This window comes from Gavialis gangeticus, unplaced genomic scaffold, assembly GCF_001723915.1.
Source record: "Gavialis gangeticus isolate Ggan-Ray unplaced genomic scaffold, GavGan_comp1, whole genome shotgun sequence".
NCBI lineage: Eukaryota > Metazoa > Chordata > Crocodylia > Gavialidae > Gavialis > Gavialis gangeticus.
The window spans coordinates 1,175,139-1,187,957 of NW_017729007.1; the positions used below are offsets into that span (position 1 = coordinate 1,175,139).

General features: G+C 39.7%; 1 protein-coding gene across 2 annotated transcripts in view; it reads left to right on the forward strand.

The window, feature by feature from the left end:
• The window catches only part of EPB41L4B (erythrocyte membrane protein band 4.1 like 4B), a 236,630-nt gene that overhangs the window by 216,178 nt on the left and 7,633 nt on the right, over window positions 1–12,819 (forward strand). The window contains exons 22-23 of one of the 2 annotated variants that reach the window (XM_019509253.1): window positions 4,158–4,226; window positions 9,058–9,221. In XM_019509253.1, coding sequence (XP_019364798.1) covers window positions 4,158–4,226; window positions 9,058–9,221 — 233 coding nt within the window. The remainder of the gene's footprint in view (window positions 1–4,157; window positions 4,227–9,057; window positions 9,222–12,819) is intronic. The other variant, XM_019509255.1, reaches the window with a different exon arrangement.

The following is a 12,819-nucleotide window of genomic DNA, read 5'->3' on the forward strand; positions in this document are numbered from 1 at the left end:
AATCAGAAAAAAATGATTCCCTCCTTTCTTCCCTTCATTCTTTGTTTAATCTTTCCTCATCCCCCTTTGCAATACAGGCATTAACACAAAACTGATAGTAATAGATTTATAATGTGATACCACTAATGATCTACCCAACTGCTTCTGTGCTGCTGGAAGAGTGTTAATGCCTCTAGAAAAGTTGCCTGCTGAAGGTCAAAATTTCGTTTATTTTCCCACAAAAGCAGCATGGATATTTTGTTGTATGGCATGTTTTCAAATTAATCCCCTTACAGTTCACCGGACAGTAGATTTTTATTCTGAAATCATGTACAGGTTAGGGGTTTTTGCTTCTTCATTTGTTTGCTTTACTCATTGAGTGTTCTGTAAAATCTGGCAAATTCTTGAATTGCCAGACGTAGTATTGGATCAGGGCACATTTGTCCAAAGCACTTTTGCTATGGTAATGCAGTCATAATTCTCAAGCTCCAAACCTGCCAGGGTGTGTTCAAGCCATCAAAAAATGAGAGGAAGGGCCAGTATGTGGAACCACTCGATTTTATTATCAGTCTAACTTGCCAGTGAATTATTAGACCAGTTTTAACAGGTATATGCTCACTGTAACTCAGATTACAAAGCTGTTTTGACTCATGCAGAGGGAAAACCTCCTTAGAAATTGATTTTATCTTTAAAAGCCATTTTAACTTGTCAGCTGTAGCACAGCATGCAACAAAAAAAGTGTCCTTTATTGTCCTTTTTCATTTTTTTTCTTCCTCCGCCATCATTCAGTCTTCCCTTGATCTTTCTTTCAACAGTCCATGTCCTCTTTCCTGTCCCCTATTCCTTTTATCCTGCACAGACCACCCTTAGAAAATGACAGGGCAGCAGTATACTCAGTGTAAGTCATGGGATTGGCTCCACAGAACCTTTCTCTGTGCCACTGGCTTTCCTGTGTCTGATCCCCCACCTCAGGGATGACACATAGGGGGTGCATGTGGGTGCATGTGCATCCCCTGAGTATGGTGGTGTACCCCCTGCAAAAAGGTCACTCGCCACTCACTGCCAGCGGCATCTGCGGGAGCTCCCCTGCTTACCGCCACCGTGCTGCCGCCATGCCCCCCCAGCCGCCAGGGGCACGTGTCGTTCATGCCCCGCATGAAGCAGTTGGCATCTTTTAAGAGTCCCTTGCCCTGAAGTGGGTGCAAGCTGCTGCGACCGTGTAATGCTGCCAGGGAAGATTTAACATCTGCCTGCCTGTCACCTGATTCAGCATAGGTTTCAAAGAAAGGTGGGGGGGTATGTTTTTAAGGACAGGTAGAGAGGCAAGGAGAGAGAAACCTCCAGCCCCTCTCTCATCTTCTGATCAGAACTGCTTTGCTTTTTGTGTTTTTTCGAGTGTTTGTGTTCATCTGAGCCACAGCCTGAAAGAGATTCAGGCCTGGAACTGGTTCATTTCCTGAAAACTCAGCTGTGTTTAGTTACATTCAGGGGTTTCCTCTTCCCGCCAGCTGGCAGCAACCAGTGACTGCTGTCATCCCTCTAGACTGCAAGGCTATTGGGGAACATGCAGAGCCAGGACCAAACCTGGGCTCCTGGGCAAAATGCATTTGAGAGGTCTGCACAGTAGCCAGTTTCTTGACCCACTTTCCCCACATTCATTATCATATCTTCCTAGGTCTGCTCCATATCAGTCTGAAAAGGATATTTAGGACTCGCTGCCTGTTTCCCTGTTCAGAACAGCCAAATCCCCGTTAGATGAGAGAAGGGGGAAAACCCTTCAGCTATTTTTAACAAAGCAGTGCAAGTTCCTTCTCTCTACTTTCCCTGTGAGAAACAGCAGCTTCATTCTTACTGAGGCACAGTCTGGACAATCAGATATGTTTTGCTGGTTAGATATAACTGGACTCTTCTCAGTTAGAAAAAGAGAGAGAAGGAACATGGGTGTGTGGGCCAAATGACTTCTGTTTCTGGCTCCAATGTCCTGCACAAACATGAGTTTTACATTCCTCCATAGCTGTTTTTGGTTGGGTTGATTGATGTCTGCAAAAGGCAGCTTGGAGACGTGCAAGAACCCTTGAATTTGTTTTACTGGAATCCTGTTTCCTGATTAAATAACTCCCCCAAATAAGAACATGCTTAAAGCTGAACAAGATCAACTAATGTGCATTGTGTTTTGTCACACAATATGTGCTTCTGATTTTACAAGATACTTTGTTCCACATCACTGTCACACTCCACATATATTCAAGACTAACTTTTCTAATGTGCTTCTAAACAATATTTTAATAGGCATTTGAATAATGTTGGCGTCATTCTTCCAATCTGCTTCCATTAACTAAACATGGTTCTCTTGGTAAAATCAATTCATGAAATTAGATAGATTTTGGTTGAAATGTATAAAGCTTATGCTAGATCTGAGCAACTAATTTTAATTTTGTACAATTCCCTTTGACTGACTATGGTACTAAGTTATAAGCGGAGTTATAACCAAACACTAAGTAATACTGAAATGTTAAATACCTTATAAATCATGTGTGAAAGGATTGACTCCTGGCTATTTATTCGTCTCTTAGGTGACAGAGCCACGTTATAATCACTCGTGTTGTATTTCCATATTTGGCTATTGACAGATATACTTATGACAGATTTTCTAGGTGGTATTATTTGCCTAGTGTATTAAATGAATGGCAAAGATTACACTTACTCTCTCAGCATTCAGTTTGCTGATGGAACGTGGACACATCGGTCTTTATGTAATATCTAAAATGTCCCCTTCCTTCGGTATCTTTAGACAGATCTGTTCGTGCTTTAAAGTATTTGCTTACACAGTTGTCTGCTCATATGATGAGTTTACAGCCATGCCCATGGTGTTAATGAGGGATTACATAATTAAACGTCCTTATGGAATCCAATACCACTTACATGGAAGAATGCTTGACTGTTCCACGATTAAGTATATGTGTCTATGTGCACGTTGGACAACAGATGAGCTGAATTTTGTTTGGTATATTTGCAACAAAATATGGTTTGGTTGTTTGTTTAGAAAGTAAATGATATACATTTTCTTCATTACATTGCATCTTATAATTTCAGGTGTTCTTTTCTATTACAGTTGGCTCAATGCTTCCTCAGTTCATTGCTAAATACCTGTTACTAAATTAGCATTATGTTTGAAGACGTGCTTTGTAAGCTAACATGTGTTACTTTCATCAATAAAGAGGAACAAAAACTGCCTTTACAGTTTATAAAATAAAAATATATATTGTCTGGCAAGGATGGAAGTGCAGGTCAAAATCAATATTTTGTACTTGAGAAATCCTTTCCCCCACCTCTATTTGAGTAAAGAAAAAGGTAGTGCTTTGTTGCTATTTGTTTAATTTTTTTTTATTTCATCCAGCGTTCAAGTTGTCATTAAGCCCAGCAACAATTTCCATCAGGGACTTATCTGAATTCCACACTAAGAATTCTTATACTTCTCTGTGCAGACACAAAGCAAGTGAATGGTCTCTGATCTGTAATGTCAATGCTCCTTTGTTAACGTCTCCTGAGAGATTTGTTTGTTCTCAGCCAGTCATTTGTAATGCATAGAATTGCAGATCTTAATATTGCCAGTGGCAGTGATTACCAGTCGGTTGCCCTCAGTCATTTTTAATGCTCTCTTTTGGTCCTGTCTGCTTCAATATTCTGCAGTATTCAGACCTGCCTGTACTATGCCACCTGTTAATGTTAGCTGTACATATTGAAATCATGGGAGCCTGGACTACATAAAACATAAGTTCTTTAATAGAAGCCTCTGGCTGTAGCTAACACCATGTAAGGACTGTTGCCACTAAAGTTAATGTTACCTATTCAAAATGCACAGTATTCAGTAGAGCAAGCCAGATAATTAAATGTAATGAGTGTTTTACAAAATTGGAAGATGTATTGTATGCAGTCAGTTCAGAATCTGCTTACATGAGCTATTTCACAATAGATATAATTACATGGGTAAAATAATTCAATCAGGTCTTCATATTTATCTTTTGAATATTCACCATTAGCGCTTACGTATGCATTTTGAGGCGGGCTGATTTGAGTGCTGCTGAACCATTCTAGTTTGTCTAGTTTGTCAGATGTGTTGCTTTTTTTTTCATCTTTATGCTCTGAAAGTAACATCTTTTTCTTTATCTTTTTTAAAGATAAAGACATTCCCTGCTGATACATCTAATCCCTTTTTCGATCCTTTTACAACAGTACCACAGTTTTCTGTAAGTAAAACATGCAACTGAAAAACTGTGTATTTTACACAGCACTTGCAAATCCAGATTATTCTTTAACTGAATGTCAGAAATTTAACCATCCTCAGCGAAGATAACATTCCACATAGGTCACAGGCATCAAGTCAATCCAATACCCAGGTCAATAAACTTGTTTCTGTTAGGATGTTAGAGTTTACTAGAAAGAATTATAAGAATTAAGGTGAAACTCCAGTGCAGCCAGAGTCCCCAAATGCTGTTGTACCTCCCACAGTTGTACTGCATAGCGCACTGGTGACACTGCACAGATTCTTCATGAACAGACAGGGGCTGTGCAGCGTACAGGCATCTCTACATTAAATGGAAGCCTTGCCTTAGTCCCCTTCACAAACCTTTATTTTATCTAAAGCACATAACTTGCATAAAAGCTTGCATTCTGAAATGAAATAAAGAATAATATTTCTTAGAAATACATTTGTTGACTATGGTAGCTTGTAGGTGTGAACTCCTAGGGTAGTTAATAACTGAGAGACAAATCATAGAGAAAGATTTGCTTGAGAAAAGAGTAAGAAGACTCATTGTCACACACATGAGGATAGTTACTGTATAACAGTAGAAAACAAAGTATGATATCTCTAAAAGAACAGAGCCCTTTACGCCCAATTTTCAGTAGCTATATGAATCTAATAAATACGATAACTTAGACATTTAAGAAAGCGTTTAAAATTAGCCTGAACCATTAGACACAACGTTTGGAACTCTGTCTGTAATGTACTTTATATTAGGGCTGTGTGAAGCTTCAGTCCCTGATTCGATTCGGTGGAGATTCAGCCCGATTTGGTGGCCGAATCTCCAAATCGAACCAGAGGGACCCTTGAATCTCTCTGAATTGAATCGGAACCCTCTGAATCAATTTGGAGAGATTCGGAAAGATTCAGCGATTCGGACATAGACACAGCTTTAAATGTTTCTTCTACATACCTCTAGGTAGCAGGCGGCTCATCAATGCGGCAATGCTGGGGTACGTGGAGCTTCCCACAGAAGCGCGGGGGGAGCACACTGGGCAGCAGGCCCAGAAGTGGACCAGAAGCACTTCTGGTCCTCTTCCAGGTCTGCCAGGGAGCGCGTGGGGGGGCCCCTGCACCCTCCCAGCTCGGCAACTGGTGCCTCCTGCATCTGGGGGGGCACCTGGGGTGCCCCCAGGGCTGATCACTGCGCCAGGGAGATATGGGGGGGAGGGTCCCCATGCAGAAGTACTTCTGGTCCACTTCTGGGTTCACCGCCAAGCACGTGGAGGGCCTCCCTGCACTCCTGTGGGACGCTCCCTCCACCTGAGTATCGCAGCGTTCACAAGCCACACCTGGTACCTTGAGGTATGTAGAAAAAACTTTTAAAGCTGTGTCTGTGTCCAAATCACTGATTCTCCAAATCAGCATCAAATCTTCAGATTTGGATTCAGCCAAATTGAATAAGGGACAGCGATCTGAATCAATGAATCAAATCGCTATCCCTGATTCAAGCAAAATCTGAATCGAATAGGGCCTGTTTCGCACACCCCTACTTTATATCCTTCCACCATGAGACCTATAAGGAACCTCCCCAGATTAGAATTATAAAACAGAATTGCTAACCTGAAGTTTCTAAATTAAATTCATAAAATGAAGCAATTCACACTTTAACCAGAACTTCTGTCCTGAGGTCCAGTCTGTTTTTTCTTTCATAGGGTATAGAAGTTAACTTCAGTCATTTCAATATCTTTTTTAATATAGTGAATGGAAAGAGAAATTTTGCCTCAGTGATAAACCATATTATTTCAGGCTTTAATCCAAATATTCTGTTTTTCACTCAAATGTAGACTTTTAAGCCATCTTCTAAGAGAAGTTAAAATTTATCCCAAGCCTTGTTCATGTCAATTTTGTTTTTCCAATTAGAAATATCCAAACAGATTTATTGGAACATGTGAAACCAGCCTGTTCAACAAGTATGTTTTGGAAGGTCTTGAAAGTCCTTCAGGTTGCACAGTGGTAAAATTAAAAGGCAGCCATTTACATTTGTGTCCCTGATCAAATGTTACATTGTCTTATGCACAGAAATCTGTGCAGAGCATTGCCCTCACAAATGAGTAATGATCATCACAAAGTTACTTTTTCCTTGTGAAAAATTATAATGAAATATTGGAAATTGAAACTGAATAATATTCACTTTCTCCATGAAAACTTGAAAATTTCTCTGGAAAACTCCATGAGATATTTTTTTTAATTACTTTTACTATTTGTACTCAGTTGAGTGAAAGAGAATGGAAGGGAGCATTACATACTCAAGTTTTTGGTAACCTTTTACAATTCTACTGTCACTTGTCTCTCTGAAATCCTGGTTCACTGAAAAATGCCACCAAGTAGCATTACAAACACTTACAAAAACCCTGGATTGTGATTTACAGTGGTATTCTACTATTGCAGAAGTAGGCATTTGGGGGTATCTTTAGTGAACCAGGATATTCCCAAGTGATTTCATGGAAAGGAAAAAAATAGGGAAGTAAGATAAGTTAATTCAGACATAATTCTATATAAGATTGTTTCTGCCCCAGAGCTTTAAATGTGGAGATCGGTCAGCCCAGAACGATCTGTTTCTGCTTAGTTGATTTTAAATTTACTATAGCACAACAATCATGCTAGATATCACCCAGTATTTAGAGACACCTATAAAATAACACAGACAAATGCAATTGGGGGAAATTTGTAAGAGTGAACCCCCAATCCTGTAACCAGACTCTAAATGTTCTGTAGTTACACACACTCCTGGTTGGCTGCAAATGTTTGTGCTTCATTTGCTTTTTCCTTTCTGTTCCTCTTCCTCACTTTCTTTTCATGTTATGAACAGCCTGCAAAAATGTTTATGTTGTTTGTTCTTTAAAAATGTGTTTTGGAACCAAAAATGTCTCCCAAAGTATTAAAAGCAAAGAGTTTTGGAGACCTCTGTCTTTTGTTTATCTTTGTTTTATAATTCCACAGTGTATAAAGAGCTAAAATTATTTTCTTTGTGAAAAATAGGAGGAAAGTGTTGCTATTTGAGTTTTACCTGTGATTAAAGTGGACTATTTAAAATAGAAGCGCTTAACAATTGAATTTATTCATGGTAATATTTCTAAGCCTATCATAGAAATTGCAGGTGAATTAGATAGATGAGTTCCTCAGATGCTGTAAGTCAGCATACATCTATTGATTTTAATGGAGATGGGTCAATTTATAACACCTAAGTACCTAGCCAAATGCATATAAACATATGTATATAAATGTGAGAGAGAAAGAAGCAATTACACTACGTGTATATGTGTATATATTTTTATAATACATATAGATAGATAAAAAAGAAGGGCTCAGATCCTCAGCAAGTATAAATTGTTTCAGATCCCTAATTCAGTAAGACTTTAGCCATTTACTCCCGGTAAGGTTTTGAGCCTGGTATCATTATTTAATTATAAAAAGCTTGATCTGGTCCCCCTGAATATGGACTTCAGTGTTTGCTTGTCTGTGGACTCTGTGATTGGCCTTTCAAAGCTAAATGCTAGAGGTATGGCTTATGCTTGCTAATATTTAGGAATTTAAGTTGATGGGTTTGGAGGTTATGCTTGTTCGTTCCTGCTAGTTATTTGGTTTTGTTTTATGTTATATTGGATTTCATTGTACTGCATTTGTACAATGAAAGGAATGGCTCATCCTGACTGTTCAACCAGAATGTACTATATGCTTTCAGTTAAGATGTGGGTGGAGGCTGGGAAATGTTAGAAGCAAAATCTACAGCAGCTCCTTCCCAAATGCAAATAAATTGCATACTGAATTAAGCAGCAGAATGCATACAGGTCTGTAGCTCCACAAGTTTATTCACTGAATGTTAATACTAGGTGGTTCAGATCACTTGAAAAATGATGAAAAAAATCTAAACAATAGTTAGATAACATTCTCTGCTTCACTGGTGTGGTGATGTCTCTCCCTATGATTGTGATGACTGAACCAAAGTTGTAAGGGAAGATTGATAGTCAAGAAAGGAATGCAGCTAATAAGTGTGAACATTTTCCTGGCTCTTCTGAAGTATTGGAGAACTGTAATTACTGTGTGTCCTTACCAGTTCTGTATCACACTCACAAGCAGACAGTGGCCATTCTCTGTTGTTAGAAATGGTCCTATGCAAATAGTGGGTCTGGAATGCTGCACAGTCTACTACAAAATAGGTGATGTGATAGTATGTTATTGTATTTGAAGATGGGTCTAGTCTGAATGTGGTTATTTCTCTGTGCACTTTATGCTGATGTATTGACTGTGCGTCCAGTCACTAGTTGCCAATGAATAATAGTTTTAGGGCATGGTTTACTCCATCTAACTTTTAGACCCAGACTCTCCTATAGTATTTTCCAAAGACTTAATAGCTAACTTTGATGGGGCTCCATTTAAGAGATAAGAATGCCAAGCTGACCCTTTTGGATACTCCTTATAATGGCTTTAGATTAAATTAAATAGTGATAAATGTTATTTTTTAGTGTGTGGGTGTGTATTTGTTCCAAGTGCTATCAATGGAAGGTACTGTAAATTGAGTTCGGTGTTGTAGTCCTCTTTATTGATCAGACTCCTTAATGGTGTACCACTGTCAACCTCTACCAAAAGGAGTGTCTGCATCATCATCTAAAAGGGTTACTTCCTAGTTCTGAGGTCATTAGCTGCTATAGTGGTAGCCTTTCCTTTACCTGCTTTATTAGAGGAAATCTGATAATAATGAAAATGGAAATGGTATAGAGAAAATGGGCATAAAAAGTAGAAACTAATCTACCCTTTTTATCTCTTCTTTTTAGGCAGAATTTACTGACAACAAATTAAAATGTTGTGCTGTGCAGTTGTCTCCCAAGATATCACCAGTAGCTCTGTCACCTGCAAGGAGGTCTTTGGTTGAGACTGTCCCAACCCCAACTGTGCAGACAATATATACATCTCACAAACCTATTTCTCTGGCAGACAGGTATTGTGCAGTTCTTTGATGGAAATAACATAAATCTCCTTTACTCTAAACTCTCAGGAGTTGGTTTGATTTCTTGATATCCATCCTAATTGGAAAGGGGAAAAACCCTGTCAGTCCAAGTTTGCATTTCCACTGATGCTGCGAGTCATTTGCCATTTTGAACTTCCTTCTCAGTAAAAGAGCAGCATATTATATTTACTTTGTATATTTCCTAAATGAAAGTCACTCTGATGTAGCCAGCAGTTGCCCACCTGTAAAATCCAAGTAAACCATCTCAATGACCTCCAGGTAAAAGAGAAGAAGGTGTTCAATTTCTTCTGATGCAGATCACTTTCCCGGAAACACTGGCATTGCTTTTTTAATAAGTGCTATTGTCATCTGTCTTCCTAAATTCTAAATGGTCACTGAGGGAGAGTAGGATTGAAAAGGGTCTACCCCTTCAGGTGAATACGAGGCTCTGATATTTCTCAGTGATGTTGGGCAACCATTGTTCCTCTTGTAGCATGAAATAGTAAAAATATGTCCCAGGTTCCCAAAGCCAGACAACATTTTTTTTTTTGTTCACTTCTTCCATCTTAAAGGTTTTTTTGTAATAATAGTCTCCTCTCTAGCTGTTGATTAGTATTGACTTCCCCAAACTGCCTATGTGGTTAAGATAATTGTATCATTGGATCCATCCAAGATCCCAAAAGCACAAGTGTAGTTTTCATTGCCAGGCCCAAAACACTATAGTGAAATGGGAGTGAAAAGTGAAAAGCTGCTTAACGTGGGACTATATGTTAACCTTTCACCTTCAGTTTTAAGTTTGACTCACAAGGGTTGTTGCCTTCACTTTAATTTCAAGTGAATGTGTTTTTTGTTATTGTTAGGCTGTTTGTACATAAGAGTCCTAGCAGTTGTAGGGTAAGCCTATGTTTTAGGATGTGATTCAGCTCCTGTCTAAGTTAATGGAAAGATTTTGAATAACTTCAGTTAATTAGCTAATATTTGTAAAGTACTTTGAAGATATAGAGTTCTATGTAGAGACCTCATTCAGAAATCTGTGCTTTAAAAAACACAATAAAGTAGATGTGTTTTTTGCCCTCATGGCAGACTTCAGAAATTAAGCCACAAATTTGTGATTCTCCCACAGTATCAGAAGTTGTGACTCATCCAAAACCAACTGGTCAGAGCTGGGATGAGAATATAGGAATTTCAGACTCTGTTCACATTAACCAGCATGTGCTTCCTTAGTGTATTTTGCACACTGTTGAAGAGCTGTGAGGATTTTTTGTACTGAATGAGAGTCTAGGCAGCCTGTATGCTAGTGGCCAACATAGTCATTTATAGAAATGAACTAAGTGCACGTGTTAACATTTGAGCAAAAAGGCTAAATCAAAAGAGAAAAAAATATCCTGGCTCCAATATCTTCTTTCTGCACTGCTAACCACATTTATCTCCCAGAGTGCACTTGTTTGGGCTTTTCATTGACTCTGGCTAATGTTTCTTCTATTTAACCAATCTATTTATGCATGATAAGAATCTGTCAAGTCATTAGTAGATAACTAACAAATGAGTAATTAACTCATAAGTGAATAAGCCTAGGTAATATCTTTTGAGAAATCCACCAAATCTTAAGCAATTGGTTGAGAGAGAGAAAGCTTTGTAGAGAGACCAAGAAGCATTCTTTCCAAAGGACAAAATTTGGAAAATGCTCAGTTTGGTGCATGATGTTCCACTGCAAAGGCAAAAAGAGAATTTACAATTTATCTTTTTTCTTTCTTTCCTTTGTTTTTTATGATTAATATAGGTTTCTAGGTGGTGTTTCTTTTTATCCATCCATTTCATATCCTGTTGTTCCTCCTCTCTCTCTCCACCTACCTTAGTCCCCTCTACAGTCTTTCTTTACCTAATTTTCTTTCCCTCTTTTTCTTCTCTTCTCATCTCCAACAATCTCCTGGTTCTTGACTGGGGCTGGCAGCTGCCCCACGGACCTCACTACATTAGCATGTGTGATGTCCACTTTCCCACAAAAGCACTTCATCCCTCAGACTCAGCTACATCCAGAATCCTTTGCTCTTAGGAGAAGTTTCCTCCCACATACACCTGATCCAGTGCAATAGGCCCCCTCCCTGGTCTGTATAATAAGTAAAGAAAATAATAGTTTATGAGGAAGGGATAGCAAAGCTTCTGTCTTCCCTTTACCACAGGAGAGGAGTGGCACTAGCCACAGACTCACTCAAATACCCAGAGCAGCAGTGGGTTGATAGAAAAGTTCCATGCTCCCAGTTCATGTAAAGGTATGGAGTAGACTAGGGGAAGGAAAACCCAAGGCCACTCAAAAATAACAAGTGGCATCAAGCAGTCTGGGACCTCTTCCCCATACCTATGTCTAAAGAGTAATATCAGATCTAACTTCACTTCTCTCCAAATCTGTCTGACAGGGAACATTGGCTTGGCTTGCTAGTCCCCATCCCCAAGTCCTTACCCTTCCTTAGATAAGATTTCCACTTGAAAAGGTGGTATGATATGGCTGTAGGAGTGCAACTCATGGACAGTTGTTGATCTTACTGCTTAATCCAACTGTTTTTCTCTTTCCCTAATATGCATGTTAAATAGTAGAGCTGTGCAAAGCTTTGGTCCCCCCCAGTGCACTCAGCAGCAGACTTGGAAGTGGACCAGAAGCACTTCTTGTCCACTTCTGGATCCACTGGGGAGCGTGCAGGGAGGCCCGCCCACACCCTCTGAGCTCAGCAACTGGTGCCTCCTGGATCTGGGGGAGGTACCTGGGGTCCTCCTGTGGCTGATCACCAAGCCTGGGCAGTGCAAGAGGCAACCCCCAGCGCACTCCCTGGCAAACCCAAAAGTGGACCAGAAATACTCCATCCACTCCAGCATTGCAGCAATCATGACCCGTGTTGATCCTGTTACCAGATTTGCCCATTACTTTGGGGTGTGTTCATTGATTAGGGATACATTTCTAGGCTCTTGTCTTTTCTCTTGACAAGGGGTTATTTGGTTTGGAAGATCTCAAAAAAACTGATTTGATAATCAGGAAAACATAAGGTTAGTGAGCAACCAGACACTTAGGAGCCAGATTGAAATTCTTATGGATAGCGGATATACTGATGAGATCTCATGGTTTCTTCAGAAACAATAGATAGCTTGCAGCATCAAGGTTTTGGATTTTTACTTGTTGTGAACAAGCCTCAGCTTAGCATGACTTTTCCAGATCTTACTATAGTTTTTTAACAGACTTAAGGCAATTATTGTAGTGCTCATAACCTTTTGTGGAGAGGACTTCCACCAGTCATCCTGGGAAAAGTATAACAACACTTGTGGTCAGGGCTCCAGCGGCTGGACGCTGTGATGAACCCTTTACCATTGTTCAAATGTTGCCCATACCCCCTCTGACTCGATCTATTTGCCTCAGTATTCCCTAACCAGGCAACCGAGTTTTAGTCAATCAAGTTTAAATAGGCCTCCCATAGTGGGACCGGGGAATGTAAGGCCTGAGATGCCTATTAAACTTACTTCTGCTTAGAGGCTGGGGGGGGCAGGGAAGTCCTTTGTAAATCCAGATTAGAACTGGTCTGATAAATGCTGAGCTGGGTGTGTG